Source organism: Equus przewalskii, chromosome 1 (assembly GCF_037783145.1).
Source record: "Equus przewalskii isolate Varuska chromosome 1, EquPr2, whole genome shotgun sequence".
In the NCBI taxonomy this organism is placed as follows: domain Eukaryota; kingdom Metazoa; phylum Chordata; class Mammalia; order Perissodactyla; family Equidae; genus Equus; species Equus przewalskii.
This window is the reverse complement of record NC_091831.1, coordinates 31,434,667-31,460,905: the sequence shown is the minus strand read 5'-3', so window position 1 is coordinate 31,460,905 and position 26,239 is coordinate 31,434,667. Positions and strand designations below refer to the sequence as shown.

The window sequence follows — 26,239 nt, the reverse complement described above, 5'->3', positions numbered from 1 at the left end:
TTGTTGCAACAAGAATTCCTTCTGTAGTTTGAAAGGGGAAAAAATCCAATAAAGTGTATATTTTTGAAGGAAGAAAGGAATCAAGCCAGCTCTACATTATGGTTTGAAGTCTCCAAGATCAAATTTGAGCTACCACATCAAGAAGTCCAATCTTCAGACGTCTTGAACAAACCACCCCCAATCGGTGGTTTTCAAATAAAGCCCCCAAAGCCACCCCCCCAAACGGTGGAAACACTGAGCAGAAAACAGCCTGACCAGGACCAGGATGTGGATTCTAGTCCCCCCTTGGATTTTTACAAAACTGCGTGACCTTGGGCAATTTACATTACCCGTTTAGCCTCAGTTTCTTCATCTATAAAACGGGGCCAGCATGACCTGCCTTTTCTATTTCAGGGTTTTCGAGAGGATAAAATGAGGAGAGACACGTGAAAGGTCTCTGTGAATCCTACAACCTCGCTACTCAGAGTCAGGTCCGCGGACCTGCCGCAGGGGCGTCACCTGGGAGCTTGTTAGAAACGCAGAATCTCAGGCCCCGGCCCAATCAGGACCCGCATCCTACCAGATCCCCTGGGTGCTTTATGTGGACAGTAAAGTTTGAAAAGCGCTGCTCTAAAGGACTGTTCAGTACTATAAGAACAGTTCTCAGAGCGCTCAGAAGAACTCGATTTTTTTTTTTTAAATAAATGAGCGCTCAGGCAGACCTGAGTGATGACAGGCCAGGCCCCCTGCCTGCCCGCCTCTGGATGGGGCAGAGGTTTCCGCAGAGCGACTGTGCTAATTTGGGATGAAGGTTCTCTTGGTCCCCAGGCTGCTCCTGTCCTCTGAGAGATGTCCCTGGAGGAAATCATGGGGCCATTCTCACCTGTGCAAACGGAGCCTGTGCACCAGGGCCGGTGTTTGGGGCCAGGGGGACAGAGTGGGCAAAATGGCATTGCCACTCTCATTGCTCCCATGGTTGGGCTCCTCGTTAACACATTCTGGGCCCTGTGCCTCCAGATTCCTCTCAGGTAATCTAATTAGCTCTCAAGGAGAGCCCAAACCTCATGAAAATGGAGCCACTAAATCCACAAAGCTTCTGGAGAGCATCATCCAAGATGTGGCATGTGCTTTTCATTAGGACGTTTTCAGATGCCTTTCCTAAAGCCAGCAGGGAGGGGTCTGGGCTGCAACCTGGGCACCACTTCTGCCCATTCAAAGGGTTGCTGCCGAGTGGCTCTGGCAGCTGTTCCTGCCCTGGTCCTGCCAGACTCCAGTCCAGGAGCAGGCTTCCGTGAGAAACCCTCGGCCTCGCCTGGGCCCCTGGAAATTCCAGGTGGGGCTGCGGGATTTGCCGCCATGCAACTCCATTTTTCCTCCCCGGCCCCGGCATCCTCCAATTTCCTCTCTGCCTCTGGCTCCCAAGCTGTGACACATTCCTTTCATTTTCTACAAAGCAGGTTATTTCCCTCTTGGACAAATTTCTAAATCTTTCTAATTAACTAATTGGGTTGGGTTGAAGCCTTGCACCATTTGTAACCTGTAATTACTAGAAAATTACCATGGTAACCACACTACTAATTAGTGACAATTTATTGCCATGGCAACCAGACCATAACAGAGATGTTACCCACAACTCTTTCTTGGCAAGTTTGCTGCACAGTTGGGGAGCAGGTGAGTGGACAGTCAGTGAGCCGGCCTCTTGGGCACCGGCCCCACCAGCCGCAGGATGGAGGGCCTAACTGGGGTCTGAGGCAGGGACAGCCGGGTGTCTGTACCCCTCGCTGATGCTGCAGGGGAAACTACCCCCAGGTGGATCATGTAAGTCCTCTCCAAACCAATAAAATCCATCCATCCTAAGTGTGGTCTGACACTCCACTCCCTGCCTGGTTCATGACCGAGGCCCCTTCTTCAGCATCTTCTACCCAGACTTTCCTCCTCCTCCCCCAGTTCTTCCTCCCCGCTCCTCCATCATCCCCACCTTGTCCTCCCCTCCTAAGGGGTAGCACACACTTTATGGGGCTACCAAGGAGGAAGTCAGCCTTTATTTAGCCTTGGAGAAGGAGTCCCAATAGAGACTTAAACTCCACTTTACATCAATTAATTCTTTTATTCTTGAGGCCAGTACATCTTCTTGGGGACAAGCAGTTCCCAGTTGGGGCTGGAAAGGCAGCCCTAGTGGTGGGAAAGACTGGGGATCAGAAAGTTCGAGCTGTGTGACCTTGGGCACATCACTGAGCCTTTCTGAGCATCTGTTTTCTCACCTATAACTCGAGACTGATAATAATAATAGCTGCTTCTCAGGGCTATCATAAATATTAAGTGAGTGTTTTTTGGAAGGTACCTTGGAAAATGTCAGGTGCCACATAGTCATTAGCTGGGACGATTTCCCACCTGCTGGGTGAATAATATCCCTTTATTTTCCCAGCACTTTCAAGCTTCAAAGGCCTCCTTGTTCTGTGGGGTGTGAATGCCGCTCCCTGCCCTGCCTTCCTGAAGGAGTGCTGGACCACAGGGGAAAACGAGCTCCCCCAGCGCCCCCCTTCCTCCTGCCACATTCCGGCACCCCTCTGATGATCCACTCATCAGGTCTGAGCCCCACGGGGCAGCCTCGCTTACCATTAAGAGCTGCACCGCTAAACCTCTGAACCCCCACACTTGGGCGATGCAGACTCCAATTTGGGTGCAGGCGATTCATCTCTGGGATTGCATCTGGGTCAGCCCTTGGAGGTGTGGGTGGGTGAGGATGAGAAAGAGGGGTTGTGGGGAATGGGGAAGCCATGCTGCTGGACCACCCCAAACTGCGGGCCGAAGGACCCAGGGATGAAGAAGCAGGGGATTGGCTCTCTAAGGAAGGCCTCCAGGTTCTTGCCCCACCTTAGCGCCCTCTCTGGCTGCAGGAAGTTAGGAAACTCTGCAGGCCTTGCTCTCCCTCCCTGTAAAATGGGTGGGAGAATGAGACACTCTCCAAGGCTCCTTCCACTCCACTTCTCAGAGCATCCTCCAGGCTGGACCACAGGACAAGCGTGGTTGGGAGTGGATTCCTGGGCCCAGCTAGACTGTGTACTGTGGAGGCTCTGCAGCAAGGCCCATGGGCCAAGGAACTTGGACCCGTGGGATTACTCTGCTGATTAATTGATAGAAATATGACTCTGGTGGATGCCAAGGCCTGCAGGCTGCCAAGAACATCCAAGATATTGTAAAAGAGTAGCAAAACCACTCAAGAGTATAGGGGTGGGGCAATGGGCAGTGCATGTGTACATGTGCACACACGTGTGTTGGAGAAGGGGATGTGAGAAGGACAGGATGTTAACAGGGTCTCTCATCCTAAATTTCCTGAAAATTCTAACAGTAATACTGTGCTGCTGCTGGCATTGCCATCCGAGAGGCCTCAGTGAGCCATCCAGATGTTGGGCAGGGTTCCCAGGGCATGGGTATGGAGGGTACGAGACAAGGACATTCCTTCCCCAATCCTTCCTGCCCATCCTTGCAGGACTTTGAGGGGGAGGTGGCCAGGTGGCCAGGTTCGATCATTTGTCCACTGGTGGGATTTCCAAACCTCAGGCACCTGATGGGCGCAGGAAGGAAGTGGTTCTTCTCTGTGCAATGCCCAGACAGTGAGGGGCCTGGAAGAAGCTGTTTCAGGAGAGAGGGAAGGTCAAGGAGAGGCAGGAATAGCTCCTCTGGGCCCTGTTGTTTGGTCCCTTGGACAAGGGACCCTGCACCGTTCATCTCACCCTTTCTTGTTCCAGGTGAGGAAGGGACGCTCAGGGAGGTATCATCGTAGGCGGCAGACAGAGGATCACAGCTCCCACCCACATCTGAGGGACCCCAGAGCTGTGCCATCCCCACAGCACACTCTCAAACCTTTCTACTAAAGTCCCCTCTCGGCAGGGACGGGCTCTGCACTCCTGGAAAGGTCCAGAGTAACCAGCCACAGGCTTGACATTGCTTTAAAATCTCTTGTTTTAGCTGCAGAAAATGCCTACCAAGATAGCATTTGTGTTGGATAACATATCTATGTTTGTTTTAAAAGAAAAATGATGTCCCCTCCTGTCAATCATTTACTGCATCTGACACCCTGTGCATCCTGGGGCTTTGGGTACCCCTGGCAGGCCATGGCTGCACTCCCTGGGGGTCCTGGGCCCCGGCTGAGGAGCCTGTCACTCCAGGCCTGCCTGTCCCTGCCTGTCAGATCTGGCTGCGCTCCTGTTGCAAGGCCAGTGCCCGCCTGGGGACCTGGATGGCTCTAGCCCCCACTCTGTGGCCCCGGTCACCTCTCTGGTGCTGGCTGGTGGGATCCGCCAGGAGGCCTCAGCTGGGCTTCAGGCATCTCCGTCTCCTACAGTAATGACTTCCTATAAATCAGATCAGCCCTCCGCTTTGTTCAGCACTGCTCCCAGCCAACAGTGCAACTCCCCACCCAACGTCATAAATCCACCTTCATTTTCTTTCCAAATTTCTATTAAGGCTTCTTTAATCACCACCTTGCAGCCCGGACAGATGCTCCCTCAAAGGATGAATTCCAAATGCAGGGATCCTGGGGACAGGGTAGAGGCCAGGGGAGGCAGGGTCAAGAGAGAAGAAGGGAAGAGGGATGGATTCCAGCGGAGATGGGGTGAAGATACCCACGCCTGTGCCCAGGGCTGGAGGACAGGCCAGGGGACGTGTGGAGAATGCCTCGGGGCCGGGGCTGGGTCTGCTTGCTTTGTGCTCCCCCTGTGCATGGCATGGCATTCCCTACATGCAGGAGATGCCCAGCAGAGGGCCCTGGGGTCACAAAGTCAGGACCTCAGAGGAGGAGGGTGTTGATGTCTGCTGTGCTCAGTGGGCAGAACCTGTGTGCCAGGCCCAGTGCCAGACGTGTCCTGTTTACCTCCTTTCATTCTCACAACACCCCCATTCTGCAGGTGAGAAAACTGAGGCCCAGATGGGGTAATGAATTGTCCACTGTTGCCTGGACTGGAGGATGTGGTGGAGGCAGGATCTATACCTGGCACTCTGGCTCCAGACCCTGTCCTCTTTAGCAGCTGTGCTAGATGGCTAGTTCAGGGTGCTCAGAGAGGCTGAGAGACGTGCCCAAGGTCATTCGGGGCTGCAAAGGCAGAGCAGACCTCTTGGTCCCCAGCTTCCTTCTCCTTGGGTTCCATGCCAGGCCCTCTGCCATGGGGAGACTAGTTCTCAGGATTGCCATGCAAGGCAGTTCCCGGCACGTCCGGCCTCCAGGAGGCTGCGGGCAGCTGGGGACATCAGGGCTTGGGATTCTCATCGAACCAGGAACCATGGGGAGTAGCCTAATGTCTGCTCAACTCAGCACCAGCGGCTCTCGCACCACCGCCCTGCGGGGCCCTCGAGTCCCCCGAGAGAGGCTACGCTGGCCGCTAGATGGCGCTGTGACCCAGCGGAGCAGCGGCCGCCGCGGAATCGGGTCTGGAGAGGAGGCCTCCCCTCCCCCTCCCCCGGAGCCGGACAGCCCGGGTGCGGGCAGCGCCATTGGCCGATCTGCCCACGGGGCCTGCCGGGCCTCCCTCTGCTGCCCGGAGCACCCCAGGCCCGCAGCGGCCTCAGCCTCAAAAACCGGGGACCACATTGACAGTGCTGAGTGCCATTCCCCGGGGCTGGTTCCCCGTGGGTGCGGGGCCTTCCTCCTTCACCAGCCGCTCTCATCTTGCAGGCTGGAGCAGGATTCTCAAGCCGGAGGTCATCAGAAAGGTCAGCAAGTTTTGGCAGTTTAGGCAAAAAGGGACAGGGCTTTACGTGCTAGTTTCTCCACAAAACTCCTGTATGACCTTGGGCAAGTCCCTTCTCCTCTCCCGACCTCGGTTTGTTCTTTTGTAACACAAAAGTTTCTCTGTGGTCTGTCCGGCAGATGGGTGTTGTGTGGCTTGGCTGCAGACCTGCAGTTCCCTGATTGCACATCTGGTCACAGCTAGCTTCCCTCCCAGCCTGCTCAGGGCCCTGCTCCTCGCTGCCGGCTTGCCTCGTCGCTTCCCAGGTCCCATGGCACCGGCCTGGAGCTGAGCACTGGCCACGTGCCGGGGCCTCAGCAATCAAGCTGGGTTCTGTGCGGTGGCCCTTCCATTTGGGGTCCATTCCTGGAGCTCAGGGGGCGCTCTGGGCTAGTTTTCTGGCCAGATGTCCATGTGTCGCTTAACGGAGTGACAACAGGGGCTGCAGGGTAGAGTTGGGGGGCTTGGCGGGCAGGAGAAGGGTGTGCTGAGGAAGGCGGGCAGACAGAATAGTAACTTGGTGGGCCAAATAGGTTCTTGTCAGCCAAATGGCTCTGGAAGTCGGCAAAGCTGCTCTAACGTGTCCTCTGGGCACGCCAGCTGCCCCCGCCTGCCTGCATGCTCCACGGAAGCTGCCGTCCCTTCCTTGAGCTGCTCAGTCCTTCCAGCACAGCCCAGCACAGTTGGCTGGTGCTCCCATCCCCATCCGTGCTCCTCAGCTGTCTCCTCTTGGTTCCCTCCTTCCCCCTCCTCGGTTCCTGCCAGCCCCTCTGCCAGCGCAGCCGGCGTGAACAATGTCCCCTTCGTGCTCAGACCCAGCCGCAACCTTCTGAATTCTTTTATTCTGTGTATAACCCTCTCTCCCAGACCTTGTCTCCCTTCCATCTCATCATTTTCAAGTGCTTCAGCTCCCACCCTCCTTCTCCTGCAGATCAAGGCACTTAATTGCCAAGCCAGCACAGTGCACAGAACTGAGAACTATTCAGAAAAACTGACTGTACAAATCTAGCTCAAGCTCCTGCTTGTTTCTTCCTTTTCCCAGGAAAACATGGTTTATTACTGATACCCAGCCTTCCCGCTGCACATTCACGTGCAGAGCTCCCGAGCACTTTGATGGGGCTGGAGCTGTGCAAACTATTTTATTGTCTAGCCATTTGTTCCCACAAACTTTGTCAGACAGGTCAGCATTAATCTCCCCCTTTCACCGAGGTGGAGAGCTGGCTAGAGAAAGGCATCATAAACTCAGGGGAGGACGTGACAACCCTTTCTGGGCCGGACTTTGAGATTATGCCACCACCCAGGTGTCTGGCGGCGGGGGGACTGCCTGTGACCTCTCAAGTTCTCCCCCCAACCCCAGCCTCGGGATTCGGATTCAGGCAGGCTGCCACTTTGGAAGTCTATAGTGCAGTTTAGGTTGGATACGTGGGGAGGGTCAACCAATGGGAGAATTTCTACATCCAAAGTGCGGGTTGGGCGTGAGTGGGCTGAAGTTCACGTGAGAAGTTGAGCACAGCCCTCGCTTCTGATTTTTGGCACCCAAAACAGGAACAGGATTGCTCTGCCATCAGCAGTCTATTGGCAGATGATCAGAGTTTAGTCAGCAGCCGGGCTGGAATTAGAAAAACAGCTCTCCCTAGAAAGATCTCCCCGTCAGAGACTCTGACAATAGGTCCCCCCATCCAGAGAGAGGCGGGGGGAGCGTGACTTCAGAAGAAGTGCTGGAGAGCTTTGGAACAAGAACACAATTCTTTGAGCTCAGTTATCCGAGACGGGACCCAGCTGAAGCTCAGGGATTTAGCACTCAATTCCTGGCCGCTTATGTGTAAGTAAATAATTTCATCTGCTGTTTGGCAATAAAGAATGCTTTAAATCTTGGCCTTTGTGAGTTGTCAGTTTTCTCCTGCAGAACCTGTTCACCCATCATGCAGGTTACAGCAGGGAACGGGGCAGGCAATGGTCCCAGGGAGAGGACGATGTGGTGGTGTTCCCACCCTCGGTCTGCTGCCCCCCACTGTGGCCCCCAAAGCCCACACCTGCCAGGTATCTTGTCAGCCCTTGGAGAGGCAGCGTTGGAGGAGCCTTCTGTGGGTGGTGGGATAGAATAAAGCCTTCATCCTCTCCTCCCCAGGGACACAAACCCACCCTCTCCTGTGGTCTCTGATGAATTAGACTTGGCCTGGCAGGGCCTGGACCCCGGCCCCACCCTCCAGCCCCTCCAGCCCCTCCAGCTCACAGCCTTGCATGTCACTCTGCATACCTGTATATTTGCTGACCCCTGCCTCAGCAGCCACATCTCTGAGTGCCAGAATGCCCCGGGAAAGGTCACTGGCTTCAGGGTCCATTTCTATAAGGGCATCAGGGCCCACGTTACCGTAGGCATAATTGGCGATGTAGATAGAGTAGCGTCCGGAGCCCTGAGGAGGAAGGGAAGCGGGATAGGTGAGCACACCCGTCTGGGCTCATCGTGGTCTTTTCCCCAGAAAGCAGCTCTTCCCCTCCTCTTGGAGGACCACAGCTCTCTCACGGGGTGGGGTTCTCCCCCGGCCTGTGGTGCACAGCTTTGCAGGCTGTCCACGGCCCAACTCCAGAGGTGCTTTCCACAGAAGCTACAAGGTGCGTGACGGCCCCCGGAGTCCCACAACAAAGCCGCCTTGCATCTCCTTCTATCCTGTTCCAGAAGAACACATCCCTCCCTCTCTCCCCCACAACCACCTTTTTATAGACAATTTTCTAATGTGCCTCCCTCCAGCTGAGCTCTCTCCAGCTGCCAGCCAGGGTAGCTGCTCAATAAATATTTGCTGATTGATTGATCTACCAGTTCCCATTATTCTCAGTCTCTCTCTCTCCCATTCAAGCTCACTCCAGCCAAGATGACAAGCAAATTCCTGAGCCATCTCCCTCGGCCCTTCCCACCCTATGCTCCTTCATTCCTCTATTCTGGTAGCACAAGAGACTCAGATATGCACGGGCCCTCCTTCCCTCTTCCATCTGCTTGTTTTTCCCATATTACCAGAAAGAAATATATTGCTTTTGCCTTTATAACACTGTCTCAAATATTTTTTTTTTCCTTTGCATCGAGGAGAAGCCCTGGGCGCCAGCTCCTCGTTGCTGTAGTCATTCTCTTCTCTAGTCCGAGACAGTGCTGATGAAAGATTCTTTTCTGCCTGTTATTATAATGGTGTTATTTCTTCAATGGATGCCTCCTTTCCCCCAAGAGAGCCACACAATTTCTAAATCAGTTTTCTAGCTTTACTCTCATCCTTTTCATCATTTCCCTCCAATTAATCAGACAGTAGATCTTTCTTGAGCTCCAACTATGTGCAAGGTGCCCTGCTATAACTGTCCTTAGGACAAAGTCTTCAATCTTAGGTTGCTTATAGACTAGTTTAAAAGCCAGCCATAAACACAAAGCAAACCAAGAGAAACAGCTGAATTCAAGGCAAAGAGAGTGCCCTGTCACCCCCTCTTCTTGGCTCTCTTGGCTTGCTTATATTTCTTACCCACTGGCTCATGAGCAGAACCCCCATCTCACCTAACTGATCACTGACTTTATACCTTCCTAGGGGAGCATTTTCTTTGGGGAAGCTGATTGGGTCTGTCTGACTGGTGGGTGAGGCCAGTGAAGGAGCTCAGGGTCTCCTGGAGGATGCAGACATGTCAACAATCATACAATTATATGTATGATTGAGAGAGTACGTACAGGATTTCCTGGGTGCACACAAGAGGGGCTCCTAACCAAGAGGAAGGGCACCCAGCCATGGGAAGTTCAGAAAAGGTTTTCTAAGAGGAGTCTCAGCCAGGTGAAGTGGAGGGGAAAGATGCTTCCAGGCAGAGACGAGACAGAGAATGATGTATGCGGGGAAACACAAGCAGTCTGCTCGGTGTTGCTGGAATGTAAAATGCAAGGCAGGGCGTGTTAGGGGCCGACGCTGGGGAAGAGTGCAAAGGTGCTCCCTAAAGACTTCCACACCCCTTCTCTTTTGGTTATCTGAGTTTCTATCTTGCTACCTGGAAATCCACGGTTTATAAACCTCATTACTTAAAGGGGTCCCTGGACCAGCAGCATTGGTGTTATCTGGGAGTATGTTAGAAATATGACTCTCAAGCCCCACCCCAGACCTGCTGAATCAGAATCTGCATTTTCAAAAGATCCCCATGCGATGCTTATGCAAAACTGAAGTTTGAGACACACTGCTTTACAACATGGCTTCATGATTAGGTGAGAAGTTTGAAGGGATCTTGCCCATCACAGGAGCCGGGTATATGTGCATGGAACGTTGGGATGAAGAGCAAATGAATGGGGCCATAGGGGAAAGTACACCATCACTGTGACCGTTCCTGACCCTACCAGCTGTTAGCAATCTCATCAACAAATGGCAATTAAGCCCAAATGAACTGAAATGCACTCTGCTAGAAATTAGGATATTTATAAAATTCAGTTATACCTAGTTCCTTACTTCAGTGTATTGGGGTGATGAAACTGACTAACAGAGATGTGTTACAGTTGTGAAAGATTGCAGAAATTCACACGTGAACTTGACCACAGTAATTCTGGGAGGGTGGGATGACTCCAGGTGAAGGGAGATGTTTCTGAAGCTTTTGGGCCCAGGGCAGTGGGTCTCTCCCTTTAGCCTACCTCAGAATCACCTGGAGGGCTTGTCAAAGCATGGATGCTGGGTCCCATCCCCAGAGTTTCTGATTCAATAGGTCTGGAGTGGGCCCTAAGAATGTGCATTTCTAACAAGTTCCCCTGTGAAGTTGATGCTGTTGGCCCGTGCACCACACTTTGAGAACCACTCATCTAGGATTACTATCCTGAGTCCTAGTCCAGGCTCTGCCCCTAACTGGCTCTATGTCCTTGGGTAAGTTCCTCGCCCGCCCTCTTAGGCTGCATCTCCTCACATGTTAAAAGGGGATCATATTCCCCCTGCTTCCTGGCAGGGTTGTTGAGAAGATGAAATGAGACAACGCATGTGAAAGGTCTTTGAAAGATAAAAATGCTATATAAACATGAGGCATAATCATTATCGATCAGGGAACGCTTCTTGTAAGAGATCGGCTTTGAGCTGGATCCAGAAAGGCGGGTGAGTGATGAGGCAGCTGAAGACGAAGGGCAGCGTGTGTTCCAGGTTTGGGGCTGAGAATGAATGAGGGCTGCAAGGGGAGAGGGAGGGAAGGGCACAGGTAGGGGTTGGGACATTTACCTGGGGCAGTGGCTCTCAAACTTGAGCCTGCATCAGTCTCTTGCAGGGCTGGCTGAAACCCAGATTTCCAGGCCCCACTCCCAGGGGGTCTGATTCCATAGGTCTGAAGGGTGGAGTGGGGTGGGGCCTGAGAATTTGCATTTCTAACAATGCTGATGCTGCTGGTCTGGAGACCACACTTTGAGAACCACTGACCAGGTAGACAAAAGGCCCCCGGTCGGGGCTGTGGGGCCAAGGAAGGAGTAGGATGAACACTGTAATAGAACCTGTGGTTTGAAATTTGTGTCTGATTCAGGTTTACCCACAGGCAGGGTAGCTGAGGGGTAAAAAGTCATCTGATTCATTTTCAGGCGGGCATGGCTCAATTCCTGGCTTTGCCTGCCACTTACTGTGTGACCAAGGTCAAGTTGCTTAATTGCTTGAAGCCTAGCCGTATCTGTACAATGGGGATAATGATAGCATCTACCTCATAAGCTTGTTATGATGATTCAGTAGGATGGTGCATGTAAACCACTGAGCACAGGGCTTGGCGTGTTGCTGGGTTAATAATCGTTAGCTATCATTATTATGATTGCTCTTGTCTATATCATGCTGCATTCCTCTCTCAGCTTCCAGACTGGCCTTGACCTCTCCCTACTCCTTGCCTCCACAGTTCTCAGGCTCCACGGATTGCCGAGGTGGTGGCTGGATATGGAAAACAGTCCCTTTCCTGGTGGCAGACTGACCATAGGGGTTCTTTCTAGTTCCCCGAGGCTGGGACTGAGCAGGGACTGAGCAAGCTGCTAAGTGCCTGCCTACTGTGCTGTGGGGCCAAAGCTCCTTTTTTTTTTTTCATTTCACATGGTTTCTTTGTCCTGTGGTTAAATGTGTGGGTGTGCAGATGACCTTGTTAGGACAAAGAGTGCATGTCCTTGTGATCAACCTTCAGGCCCTCCCACCAGCTCAAGAAGGTTCCCACCTTAGCTGAGTGTGGGAAGCCTTGGTGCTGAAACAGTGAGACAGGAAGCCAGGAGGAGGCTGGGAAGAGGCCTCCAGCAGCAGCTGGGCCTGGCACCCCCCAACCCTCGCCACTCACAGAGCTGCCTTCCCGTTCCCTCCTATCAGGCAGGAGTCCAGGTGGCACAGATTCAGGTCAAGGCTAAATGTGGCTTCACAGCCCAGCTTGGCTTCTCTTCCCAGCACCGGCTTGTTAAGAAATAAATATTTATACCTGGCACCTGCCTTCTCCCAAGCCTGGAGGCCCCTGCTGTGAAGATTCACGCTGAATCCCCAAACCCCTTGGTGCCATCTCAATCCTGAAATGAGCCAGCCCCCTTGCCCCTGCCCCGAGAACGGAGGCCAGAGATGCTCCCGTGGAAGCTGGGCAGCAGCTGGGCCCCTGATTTAGTGATGACTGTTTATAAAGCCAAGGAGGGGGCGGCAGGGGAGCAGGTGACAGGAGGGATAAATCACCTCCACAGCAAGCCTCTGGCTCCGGCTGGGGCGCCGGGACGCAAGCCCGGGAGGAGCCCGCCCCACAGGGCAGATGGCCGCAGCTGTTCCTGTCCCTGCCCACTGGGCCTTCTTCCCCATCCACGTTGGGTTGGCACCTTCATGTAGGGTGGACAAGCAGGGCACAAAGGCATTGATAGAGCTATTGATTAACCAAAGAACTTGCATATCCAGGCAACCCTCCACTCCCCCAACATGAGCCCCTCTGTTGTGCCTTCATTTGTTCCATAAATATTTACGGGGGGCCCTAAAGCTCAATGTCTGGCACATAGTAGGCACTTAATAAACATTAGTTGAATGAATGAATGAGCACAGGATTTACACCTAGAAGATTCTGATTCATGTCCTAGCCATATGACTAATCCACTTTGGGTCCTTAGGCAAGTCACTGCTCTAAGCTGGGCCTCAGTGCCCTCCTAGGTCCAATGGACACAATGATGACAGCCCCTGGCCAGCCTCCTCACTGGCTACTGGGAGGGCTGCATGGGAGAAGGGATGTGAAAGTATATTGTAACTCATCCTGCAAGTCTTAGTTAGTATTTAGCTCCCACTATGCACAAGGCACTGAGGGAGCTGCCCAGATGGTACAGCCCTGGGCTCTGCCCTCGAGAGACACACTCTGGCTGTGGACGTCTGCCTGCTGGCTCCCCTCCTGGCCCTCACATTGCTGTGTGCCCCCACATTTTCCCATGCCCCCATGCACCCCTGAACTCACCGTCCTGTCCACACAGGCCACAGAGCGCCCGGCAAAGAGGCTGGCCACGCCTCGGGCCACGTTGACCTCATCGCTCAGGATGTCTTCCCACCGGTTATTGCGGAACTTGAACAACTTGTCTGTGTACGTGGCCACCCCTGGAGAGAAGAGGAGAGGGAGGGCTTGTGGACAGTGGACCAGTGCACAGGTATGTCTCAGGGCACCCGCCACAAGGTGAGCACTCCTTGCAGCCCTCATTCAAGCGGGTGAGATTCCTCTGTTTGGGGAGGCACTCAGGTATATTCAGTTGAGAGAAGAGACTCTGAGGCTTATGAAAATGGCCAGCCCAGGCCTTAGGAACTAAGGAAGAAATGTTACCGCTAATGTGTGTCTGAAATGACCCTCGACAGCTGGATTTCACATCCTGCACTGCGCTCCTCAACAGCGTCAAGGAGATCCTGGGGTTGCCAATATGTCAGGACCCAAACTCAACCTACAGTGTCTCCTCCTCTAGGAGCTGCCCCTACATTCTCTGCTGGATCACTGGGCCTGATCTGGGTCTCAGAAGTGGTCCTGGCTGGCAGGTGGGTCTCTAAGTCCGGTCGGAGGAAGGGGCTGGAAGTTGAGCTCTGACAGGTCTGTCACCTCCACCCCCAGGGAACCAGATGGCAGTAGGGCAGCACTCAGGGAGCCCGGGGACGCCTAGAGGGCAGCCGTCTCCACCTCTTTGGGAAACTGACCCCTTTGAGAACTGGATGGAGACTAAGGAGCCTTAGCTCAGAGTCGCACACCTGCACCACACGTCATGCCGTAGGTAACTGCGGGAGGTCTGTGGCTTCCTGAAGCTCATTCACGGCTAAGACGCTTTGTCCTGGGGAAGTGGGGAAGACTTCCGGTGGCTGGAGGCTCAACCCTTTAAGATGCCTAAGGCAGAGCTCTCCCCTCTGCCCTCATCCTTGGTTTATTTCCTGTTCTTGTGAGACCCAGAACATTCACGTTTTAGGAGGGATAATGGTCTATCCTCAAGGACTAGCATGGGGGGGAGCAGCGGAAGGAATCAGGCAAGGTGAGCGTGGGGAAGAGTGGACTTGGGTAAGGAAGCACTGGACTCGACTCTGCTGGCGCAGGGAAGAGCAATGGGCTTAGACTGAAGGGAGCAGCGTGGCACAGCGGTTAAGACCTCGGGATTCGGAGTAAACGGGCCGAGTCCCAGGCTCGTTTCTCCCCAGATTCTACTTCTAGGTTCTACTTGTTGACTTTGGGCAAGTTGCTTAGCGTCTCTGAGCTTCGGTTTTCTTATTTGTAAATGGGGACAATGATAATAACTACATTCAACTCCATGTGAGAAGTACATGAGATGATGCACATTAAAGGTTTACACAGCGCCCCTCAGAGTGGTCGGCATAGAAACGATTATTTCCATCTCATAGAGGACATGCTCTCTAAGGTCCGTTAGGGCCATCAGCTCTGCCCTGCAGGGGTGTGGTGAGAGTCAGCGTGAGGATGAACGAATGAGAATGAGTTGTGTGAGTGTGAGTGTGCAAATGTGTGAGAATGAGTGTGAAAGTAAGAGTGTGAGTGAACATGTGTGAAGTTGAGTATGAGAGTGAGAGTGAGTGTATGAGAGTGTTTGAGTGTGAATGTGTGTAGATGAGGGCAGTGTATACAGGATCCCTCAGGTGGCTCTGTCCAGGAGAGGACAAAAGGGTTTGCTCTCTGAGTGGCCCCACGTGGGGGCCTGCTAAGACCACAGGGGCCCGCAGGGCTGTGCATCATCTGTGGGTCTGGAGCTGGCCTCAGGGATGCTTGCCAGACACCAGGGAGTTGGCACAGAAGCAGAGCCATCCTGCCCTGCCTGACCCCCTGAGGGCACAGAGGCCCCATCCAGGGGAGGGACAGGCCCTCCATGGAGGAGCCGGGGAGCAGATCCAGGAGACCTGAAGCCATTTGTTCAGGTGGTGGCTTAGGCTGAGGAGCCACAGCTGCTGGTCTGCCCAGCAGAGGCACTGGGGCAACTGAGGAGCCGGTTCCAGACAGACTCAGATGGCCCCAACCTGCGTCCTGCTCTGACTCCCATTAGCTCCGGGGCCTCAACTGGCTGCTCATCCTCTTCCGGCCTTGGTTTCCTGTCTGAGAGCTAGGGGTAACAGCTGTGCCTCATGCCTCACAGTGTCCCTGTGGGAATTACAGGGGAAACTGCGCTGAGACCCTGGTCCCGTGTCAGGCACCCCACGATTGCTCATCACAGCTCCGCACCTCCCTGGGTCCACAGGTCCTCGTTGCAATCCCTGGGGATTACATGTGTTTAGAAATTTATATTTTTCCTTCATATTTTAGAAAGGTAACACAGTGCACACGCCGTTTATTACATAACACCTCCAGCAGGCACTGGGGCGGCACCCCGTAATTAAACACATTAACATTTCTGCAGTGAAATAGTTGAATATTCACACTAAGTGGGATAAATAAAGCCCATAAATAGCTCACGACAGCTCAGGACAAGTTTTGCTATCAATTCATTTTCCCACAAGTTTAAAAAAAGCACTTGAGGCTTTCAGAGTGTTTGGGTTTCACAACTAGGGAAAAAGGACTGTGGACCTAGACGGCCAAGCTCACGGCTGTCCCCGAGGCAGTGGCAGCCAGCCTTGTCATCGCTTCCCGATGCCTGGGGCCCTCTGAGGACAGCCCTGCCAGCTTCTGGGTCTCCAGCCTTCACCAGCAGCGAGCGACCCTTGTCAAACCAGAGCCCTTTTAGACTGCGCCTCCAGCAGGTCTAGTCTCCCCTGAAACACTGAGGTTAAATTCTACCAAAGCTTGGGCCAAGGGGAGAAAGCAGCTTCCGGCAGCCAGGGCTCTGCAGAGCTCTGATGGCACCTCCGCCTTCAGTGGGAGAAATGTCTCAGGCTGCCGAGTTCCTGCCTCAGCTAGATTAGATGAGAAAACGGGCCCAGGGCGACCTCTGTCCAGCTCTGTTTGCCTCATCACCTTCCATTCCTCCTGCTCACCCAAGACAATGTTTCCCAAAGTGTGATTTGTGGAACCCTCGTCTCTGTGAGCTGCCTGGAGAGAAGATCGCATGATCATCTGAGTTTGGGAAAGACCACATTCCACCTCCCTCTTGGAGATTCTCAATGGACATCAGTCTGTTAAAACTGAAAAGTCCTGCAATAAATTACCTGCTTAATTTTATTTGATCCAGCCTTTCCCAAACGTACTTGGCCACAGAACCCCTATGTGCAGCTCACCTATCAGCGTCCTGTGAAACTAGCACTGTGCTGGGCAACTTGCTGTTCTAGAGTGTTGACGTCTGGTCAGGCTCTGGACTTTGTGGCCAGAGGGGTTAGGGTGGCATGCGTTGTTAGCCTCTTTCCCCGTTCCAGCCTCCTGGCTTCCGAGCTGACCAGGGACGCCCAGAAGAATAAACTAATTAAGGTAAAATGTGCAACAGCGATGCAGAGCCTTGTAGATCATAAATGGGAACGGCAAAATCAATGGCAGCCCTTCTGCAGGCAGAGGCCTGGAGGCCTAGGCGACAGGAGGGATGGGAGCCCCATGATTTAGGAAGAGCAAATGCTCTGGCAGCTGCAACCTGGGTAATTAGGTGTGTCAGGAAGACAGATAAACAGCGAGCTGTGCGGGTCGATGGCACAGGCAATAAACACCCAGCACTGGCCCCTGGCCCATGTCAGTGCCTAATCCCACCTTCCAGCTCCTTGTAGCTGCACGCTGCCCTGGGGTCCCTCACCGAAAGGGGGCAGCTGCTCGGGGAGAGGAGAGGCTGTTCTTTGCAGGAGAGAGGGCTCTACTGAGTTTCTCAGGGAGACCCTGAGAGGGCGGGGGCCTGGGAGAAATAGGAGGGTTCAAGGGCAGGGCAGAGGGCTCTGGAGGTCACAGCCCCCATGAGAGGCACTCTGAGGATTCCCATTCCCAGCCTGACTCTGGCAACTTGGCATTAAAGGAGGCTTGAAGATCTCAGAGTCCAGTGGAACTGCCAGTTGCTGCCAGGCGGCCAGTTGGAAAGGCCTGCTGGGTGCCAGGCAGGGAGGGAGGCCACACGGAAGAAGGAGTCTCCGTCCCTGACGCAGGGCGCTTACAGTCCATCTGACAGAACGAGGGACAGGTAGAGGAGATGCTGTGGGACAGTAATAAAACTGATAATACTTAACATTTTTACAGCACTTTCCATGTGCCAGGCACTTCACATATATTCACTCATTAATCCTTACCATAACCCATGAGATGGGAACTATTTTTATGCCCAATTTACAGACGAAGTCCTGAGGCACAAGAGAGAAGGGGACTTGCCTAAGATCCCACAGCCAGCAGAGCCCCTTGGGGCAGGACAGGGTGGTACATCTGGGAGACGCTGTGAAATCATGACAGAAGAGGCCACAGTGATCAGTGAGGGCTTCACGATGGAGGAGGCACCTGAATGGGGACTTGAAGGGTAGAGTAACAACAGCAATGACTTGTTTATAGAGCACTTAGTATGGCCAGGCTTTGCATGAAGTGTTCTCTTTTACAACTATCATCTCACCTAAACCCTATGGCCACCCTGACAGGTGGTGTAGCCCCATTGTACAGATGGAGAAATTGAGGGGCAAAGAGGTTAAGTCAACAGCCCGAGGTCACAGAGCTAGTAAGTCATGGAGATAGATTCAAACCCAGGTCTCTTTGACTCCAAAGCCTGTGCTTCTGAGCAGCGTACTCTATGGCTCTGTCAGGCAGAGAGGAGGGGTGGTGCTCCAGGCAGGCAGGGTGGCACAGGCAAAGACACAGAGGGGACACCAAGTTTTCCTAGAGAGGCGGGTTTGTGCAGGCCGAGGAGGAGAAATATCTCGGGGCAGGAGACCCAGTAATTCCAGGACCGAGGGCGAAGGGGCTGTTGGTGGTTTCTGATCTGGGGAATGACAGAGGAAGAGCGTTTCCAGATTACCCCGGAAGCAGAGTAAGGGGTGGCAAGGGAGAAAATGAAGTGGGATGGACACTTTTGTAGTAGCTCATGCTTGATCCAGGGTGATGACAGTGGGGGCAGGGAGGAAGCCGCCAAGTGCAAGAGGCTGGAGCAGGAAAGGCAGGAAGGATTGGCTGGGTGTGGTGGGTCAGAGTAAGAGAGTGGTCCACAATGTGGGGACAGAGACAGAAGCAGGGGCATTAGGCCTGCTGGGGGTGGGAGCAGGAGGTTGGCTTCAGACAGTTTGCATTTGAGGTGGTCATAAGGTGGCTGAGAAGACATGTCCAAGAGGTCATTGGTCATGAGGGATGGCAGACTGCATAGCAGTGAGGCTGAGCTGGGGCAGAAGGGAAAGACCAGGGCCATAGACCGAGTTCCAGGGAGCAGCTGCATTTGAGCATAGGAAGAAGAAGGGAGAGAGATGGAGGAGTCATCAGACAAACAGAAAAGAGGAAGATTCTGCATCCAGGCCAGCGGTGACAATCAAGAAAATGGTACTCAATTCAGCATCCCCTCATCCCCTCTACACCCAGCTCTGCCCCGAGAGGGCAACTTGGAGTCACTGGGAGGGTGAGTTTGGGCCATAAAGGGCTCTTCCTAATGATCATGGGCCTGATGGCCCCCTCTCCCAGGGGCTGCCCCCACCCCGGGGAGATGACCTGACTTGTGGTCTGGTATTGGTGGCAAAGAGAAGGGTGAGCAAGCATGTGGCAGGGCAGAGGGCTCAGCCTCCAACCTCATTCATAAAGCAAAGAGATTATGCCAAACAGCAGGGTTGGGGAGGTAGCCAGCAACATCCCTGGCCTAGGTTGACCTTAGGAAAGTCACAAATTTGTCTTTTTCTTATCTATAAAGTGGGATAATGAGAATGGCCACCTATTCAGCAGGTGTTTGTGAGGATTAAATGAGAAAATGTAAGTAAAGTACTTAGAACAATACCTGGCACATGATACGTTCAATAAATAATAACAACAAACCATTGTCCTCCTCCTCATCATCCTCAACCTCATCCTCACCATCATCACCACCACCATCCTCATCATCACCATCATCATTATCCTCACCATCATCACTATCAATATGACCACATCATCATCATCATCACCACTATCCTCCTCCTTACCATCAATGTCACCATCATCACCCTCATCATCACCACCACCATCATCCTCCTCATCCTCACCATCCTCACCACCACCGTCGTCATCATCATCACCCAGGGAATTACAGGGCGGGGCCACTGCAGGTCCTCATGAGCCACATCCCAGGAGGGAACCATGACATTAAATATAAAATGCTTTACAAGACTCAGTCAATGAAAAACCAGCAAAGCAGTGATGGCCTCAGGGGAAGAAAGAACTAGTTCAGGCAGAGGACAGTTTTAAAAAGAATGAACCCAGGTTCCCCCCATGTCTCCTGATCTAATTTCTGACCCCAGTCTTCCTTCTTCCATCCCAGGGTGAAGAAGGAAATCTGATCAAGCCCTGTGAGGTGCTTCACCCACATTAGCTCGCTTAGCCCTCTCCATAGTCATGTCAGGAAGATAGAATCTTCATTTTACAGAGAAATGGGGGCTTAGAGGGTTAAGTCATTTGCCTAAGGTTGCACAGCTGTTGTTAAGCGGCAATGCTGAACTTCCAACTGTGGTCTGACTTCAAAGCCCAACCCACCATATATTAAAGAGCTAGGGTGAGGGCTGGTGGAGGGCAGTCCCGGCTTCGGCTCCCAAGGAATCTCACTCTGTGTTAGGAGGGAGGAAATGGCTTTATGGTGCTGCTTTGACAGCCTCGTCCCATCCTTGCAGCTTATGGGGCCACATGTGACTGAGGCATGGGGAGGGGGATGGGCAGGGAGCCTGAGCAGTTCATGAGCTCATCTCCCCAAATGGAGCCAGGCTAGGTGAGCTGCAAATCAGGACTCTGCATGCAGGGGAAACAGCTGGCGATCAGGAGATCCTAGATCCATTTTAGGGCCCAGAGGATCCTAGGAGAAGAGGTGGAGACTCAGGGCAGCGTACCTCAGGCTTTACCAGGCACAAGACGTCCTGGACATCCTGTTAAGATGCAGATGACGGTGTAGAAGGGCTGGGGTGGGGCCTGAGATTCTGCATTTTTATGAGCTTCCAGCTGTTGCCGGTGCTGCTGGGCTGTGGAACATGCTTTGAGAAGCAAAGCGCAGAGGATCTGGTGCAGCTGGCCCTGGGCCTGGGGAGGAGTGCGGGACAAGGGGCGTGCTCTTAAGAGCAGATGGCTCATCTGTGTAGGCAGAAGAGGCTAGAAGTGAAGCCCGCCCCCATGCCTCCTTCTCTCTGTCACGGCGACTGACGCCTCCTCTCCCAGAGGTTACAAAAGCCCCGGCTGATGGCCTAGGTAGAACAGAGCCCAGAGCCGTTACAGAAAAGGGGGAGAAATTCAAGTTCATAAAGATAAAAATTTTCCACGTTGCAAAACCCGCCATGAGCGAAGACAAAAGAAAAATGACAAACAAGGGAAAACTATTTGCAACTTGTATGACAAAGGGCTCATTTCCCTAATTTATAAAGAGATATTACAAATCAATAAGAAAAAGGCCAATAACCAATAGAAAAAATGGGCATAGGCTATGAGCAGACAAGAGACTCAAATATATAAAAATATGCTCGGCCTCACTCATTTAAGAAAAATGAAAATTCAAGCTACACTTAGATACTATTTTTTTTCCTATCAGATTGGCAAATACTGTGGGCAAGAATGTTGGGGAATGCTCACTCACGTCAGGGCTGATGGGAATGTAGTTAGGATGGTCCCTTTGAAGGACACTTTTGGCCAGGCCTAGGAAAACTGTATATAGTTTTCCTAGTTTATAGCATGTATATTCCTTTGTTGCAGCAATTCTAGTCCTATGAACCTACCTTACAGATACACCTGCAACTGTTGCAAGTGGCATGTTGTACAAGCTTATTCATTCTGTGGCACTCTTTGTAAGGGCAAAAGATCACAAGCAATCTAAGTGTTCATCCACAGAGGGCCAAGTCAATGAATGGCAAATCTATACAGTGGAGTACTATACAGCCATAAAAAGTGGGATGGCTCTCTTTGTGCTGCCATGAAATCATATCCAAAATTGATTGTTAAATAAAAAAAGTAAGGGGCAGCACTGTGAGTAGAGCATACTACTATCTGCGTAGAAAAGGAGGAAGGTGTATGTAGATTGAAGATAGCAGGACAGCAGCGACCGTTCTGTTGAACTGAATGAGTGAGAATAAGGTAAGTGGTACAGCTCACGGTTCATGCTGACCCCTCCAGTACTGCGCTGCCACTACATGGGCCAGGTCATGTGGGCGGGAGAGCTGAGGGCCATGCAGTGAAGCAGCTGGGGTGGCCAGTGCAGGACCCCCGGGAGGATGGGCCCTCAGCAGGAGCTGCAGGTGCTGGGCTCCTGGATGTGGAGGGAGGTGCTTGGACTGCCTCTTGTCTCCCTTTGTCCTGAACACTTTCCTACTTGTTTTCACCAAGCAGTGTTGCCTGAAACACAGTGGCTCGTACTTTTCCAGGTCAGTTAAGCTGTAAGCCGGTTTCCTGGTCCAGGCCTTCTTGAGATTGGGGTCAATATTCCTCCGTTCCCTCCTTCTTAGCTACTTTCCAACTCTTAACCCTTGACCCTTGCCCACTTGGTACCCTCATCTGGGTGGTGTCTGATTTACACGATGGTCCTTTTCTCTTTCTGTTCCTCAGGTCTCTCTCTTCCGTGCGCCAGGGGGGAGATCTGTGGCCCCTCTGCCCAGGACACTCCCCGAGGGTCTTCATGCCAGAGAATTATAAGAGCTATTGCTTAGTGAGCACTTATTAAATCCTAGACACCACTACATGTGCTTTTCATTCATTATCTCCGTTGTTCATTCCCATCCATGTACTAAATGTTTACTAAGGGACATAAGCACTTTGGAGACACAGCAGCAAATAAGACAAAGTTTCCATCCCCATGGAGTTTAGTAGAAGAGATGATTAACAAATGTATAACACACTTTCAGACAGTAGTGAGCAGTATGAAGAGAAATAAAGTAAGTTAAGGGCATAGGGAGTGATAGGGGTATGATTTTAAGGTGATCAGGGGAGACCTTATGTGAGGAGGGTCCTGAATGAAGGGTAGGAGTGAGCCCTGAGAACAGCGGTGGGAAAAGCATTTCAGGCAGAGGGAACAGCAAGTACAAAGGCCTCAGGCGGGAATGCTGAGCGAGAGGAAGAGTGAAGGACACAAGGTCAGAAAAGCAACCTGGCTCACATCAGAAAGGGTGTTGTAGGCGATGGTAAAGACTTAGATATAGTCCACGGAACCACTCGAGGGAGTGGAGCTAAGGAAGGTGATATGATTTTTCCTGTTTTACAGATAAAGGGATCGAAACTGAGAGAGGTCAAGTATCCTGCCCAAGGTTATCCAGTAAGTAAGGGGCAGGTCCCAGGTTGTACAAACTGACTCCCACAGGACACCGCCAGGATGCAGGGACTCCAGTACTGACATTCCACAGGCTGGCCCAGAGCAGACAGGACCTGTCATTCAGTGTCCCTCTAACACTCCAGCACAGGACAAAGGAGCCCCCAGTCATATGCAGGGGCAGGTGTGGGCTGACTGGGGGCTCCTGGAGAGGATCCCAGACCCCCCATGGTGGCCCGGGTGGTAATGTTTGTGTGCCATGCCAGCTGGACCCAGGGAAGTGCTGACATGGCGCCAATGTCCTGGCTCCACACCCCACCCCCTGTCGATCAATCAATTGACTCACTCAACTGAAAAATTAACTCAGACCCACAGCCATCCCTCAGACCCACAGACATCCCTCAGACCCACAGAAGGTCACAGGGAGGTGCACGCCTTGGGCCGAGGCTGCTGGGCACTGTCACCATCACTCCAGCCCCAGGGGCGGGGTTACAGCCTGTCTCGGGTGGACACTTGTGCCATGATGGCCAGGAAGCCCAGGACCTTGTGGGGCCCCACTGTGCCTGCCTCCCCTTGTCTTCCCTCTGTTGGCAAACCTCCTCTCAGACCTCACGGCTTGTGCCTGTCTGCTCTTCCTATATTTATTCATCAGGTTTTAACAGAGCTCCAGGATCTTCAAGGGCCAGAGGGGGACACCAAATGACCAATACAGGGACTTTGCCCTCAGGAGCTTAGAGTCCAGAGGGCCGGGGGAGGGGAGTCAGATACTTAGAGAAATGTAAGGACGCACTGGGGATAGAGTGCAAACTTCGCAAAGGTAGGATTTTTGTCTGTTTTATTCACTGGGGCATCCTCAGTGCCTAGAATAGTGCCTGGTACACAGTAGGTGCTCAATAACTATCTGTCCAACAAATGAATACATTAGTGAATGAATGGGGCTATGGTTAGGCTGAGCACAGAACTAACATGACTCCGGGGTAGTGGCCCCCAACCTCGACTGCACACGGGAATTACCTGGAGACCTGATAACCAGGTCCCACCCCCAGAGGTTCGGATTGGACTGGACCGGGGGCACCTTGGGAACTGGGAGTGTTGAAAGCTCCCCAGGAGATCCTAATGTGCAGTCTGGGCAGAGCACCACCACTACAGGATTCCCAATGGAATACTCTAAGGGCGTGGGCGGGGCTGCTGCTTCAGAGCACCGGACGGCTCCCACCCCAGGTGCTCTGTGTGCCGTGAGTAGGGAGGAGAGTCTGTCCCCTTCCTCTGGTATCCAGCCTGCTGAGCCCACACTGAGCAGCCCCCTTCCACAGTTCTCCCCACAGTTCTGCTTCCCTGCCCTCTAGCATCTTTCTGGGGACCCACCCCTTCCACAGCTGTCCCTGGCTGCTGTTCCCCTCCTGACCTTGCCCCACATTAAAGGGTTGATCAGCCCATCAATTAATTGTGTCCTAATCCAATTGTGGCTCGTTGGAGAGAGGGCAGTAAATCCAGCTGGGTAATCATGCCCTGATGTTTGTGTGGGGACAATTACTATCTCTCAGGCCTCACTTGGTGGCAAGATGAGATGAAAACCCATAAAACACTACTCAGGGCTGTGGCTCATTGTTTCTTGGCTGCATGAGGCTGGCTGCCAGCCAGCCAGTCCCGCCTGCCCCTGCCCCTGGCATCAGCCCCAACCTCTTCCCCTCCCATGCATGCAACTGGCAGGCCTCAACATCAGGGGCCTCTAGGGGCTGGATCCTGGCTTGGGCTCCACAACCAGGAGGGACAAGATTATGAGCCCAGGGGAAAGCCAGTGTGTGTGGGGTGGGGACAGGCAGGCAGGGTGGTCCCCGTAGTCAGGCAATCACCTGCCTTCCAGAGGTTGGGAGGGTCAGGACGGTGAATACACAGGTGTGAACCACAGGGTGTCATCCAGATCAACCCAAGAGGCTGCTCCATTTGGAGGAGTCCAGGACATGTCCAACGTGGCCCCACAGGGACAGGAGGCCCTGCATCCTCCAGGGGACACTGTGACCTTGGACTTTCATGCAGATGTTACAGCCCCATGGGACTGGGCTTAGCTCAGGCCTGAGGAAATGTGAGAACCAGGGGCTGAGACCTACCCTGATCTGGAGCCCCAAGAACACAGCCCCCAACTCGTGAAACACTGAGCGCCCACTGTGAGCCAGGCTCTCCACGAGGCCCTGTGGCCACAGAGTGTCTTGATTGAAAGGATGGATCTGGAGTCAGACCCCTGGGTTTGAATACTGGAACTTACAAGCTGTGTGGCCTTGGTCAAGTCCTTTGACCTCTTTGTGCCTCAGTTTCCTCAACTGGAAAGTGAGATACACCTGTACCTACCTAACTGAGCTGTTATGAGGCTTAAACAAGATAATTAATATCAAGTGCATAGATCAGGGCTGGCACACAGTAGGCACTGCTTAAGTATTAGCTGTTATCATTATTGTTACTATTATTTAGGCTTCTGGGCATCTGTTTCCATTCCTGAGTGTGTAGGACCTTGCTACTCAAAGTGTGGTCCATGGACCAGCAGCAGCATCATGGCCTGAGAGCGTGTGAGCAGTGCAGGACCGCGGGCCCACCCCAGACCTGCTGAGTCAGAATCTGCATTTGCACAAGACCCCCAGGTGACTCAGGTGCTCTGGGCTAGGAAAGGCTCCCCAAACTCAAGGTCTGTCTCCCCTCAAGTTGCATCCCCAGCACCCAGTGCCTCCAGTCTGGCATGGAGCAGGAGCTTGGAAGAATTCGGGGAGTGAATAAATGACTCAGTTAAAAGCTGTAGGGGGCCTTGAAGGACTTCAAAGTATTTTGGAAAGGTCCCCTAGCAGCATTGTGGGGGCGATCCCAGGAGGCTGTCTGTTGGCTATGGTGCCCACCCAGGCGAGAAATGCTGGGTGGTTGAGCCAAGACAGGGTCAGTGGGGATGGGGGGGAGGGAAGGAGTTAGGAGACTAGGGGGCTGCTCAGACTGGGAGGCGAAGAGGACAGGGAGTCTGAGGCAGAGGGCTGGTCCTCGGCTCATGCCCCAGCATCTCCAGGGTCAGGAGATGAGAACAAGCTTCATGCACAAGAGAAGAAGGGGTCCTCCTGGGGTTCTCTCTGCTAGGGCAGAGTGAGGTCCCGGAGGCAGCTGGGGACTGTGCTGGAGGAGCCTGTGACAGTAGCCTGAGGAAAGCCAGGGCCCCCAAGGCCCTACCCCCATGGCTGTTGGGAGGAGGACGGAGGGGAGCAGGAAGAGCCCGAGGCCCCGGATCCTCACCCGAGAAGGCATTATTGGTGTTGAGAAAGTAGATCTCCTCACGGCCATCCCCGTCAATGTCACAGGCTGTGACCCCGATGGCGTTGCCCTGCCGGTCCCTCAGCGCGTAGTAGGGGGAGCTGCGCTCGTCCACTGCGATGTTCACCAGCCGCTTCTGGGCCCGGTCGTACTTCAGAACCAGGTTGGGGCCGTTGTACCTGGAGGAGGAAGGGCAGGGGCGTTGGGGAGGAGCGGCTGGGCCCAGCCGGTTGCACCGATCAGAGGAATGGGCTCAGAGTCCTCCTGGACAGTTCAGCCTCAGAGCATCTCGGGGGAGCCCTCGGCAGGCTCCCCTCGGGTGTCTCCAGGCGTTTGACAATCATTCCTGAGTCAGATCCGGGCCCAGGCAAAGTGAGTCGACTGGGCCCAGATGGGACACAATACAAGGAGCAGCGTGGCAGAGAGGAGTGGACAACCAGTGACAACCCCTGACCACAGGCTTCCCTGAGGAAAACAAAAACCTCTCTGACCTGTACCT

At 53.2% G+C, this 26,239-nt stretch overlaps 1 protein-coding gene across 4 annotated transcripts in view; it reads right to left on the bottom strand.

The window, feature by feature from the left end:
* CRTAC1 (cartilage acidic protein 1) overlaps nt 1-26,239 on the bottom strand; it is a 144,807-nt gene that overhangs the window by 35,540 nt on the left and 83,028 nt on the right. For all 4 annotated transcript variants that reach the window (XM_008526569.2, XM_008526571.2, XM_070609064.1 and 1 more), the window contains exons 3-5: nt 25,723-25,919; nt 13,116-13,252; nt 7,963-8,119 (exon numbers count right to left, since the gene is read on the bottom strand). In XM_008526569.2, the coding sequence (XP_008524791.1) occupies nt 7,963-8,119; nt 13,116-13,252; nt 25,723-25,919 (491 nt within the window). The remainder of the gene's footprint in view (nt 1-7,962; nt 8,120-13,115; nt 13,253-25,722; nt 25,920-26,239) is intronic.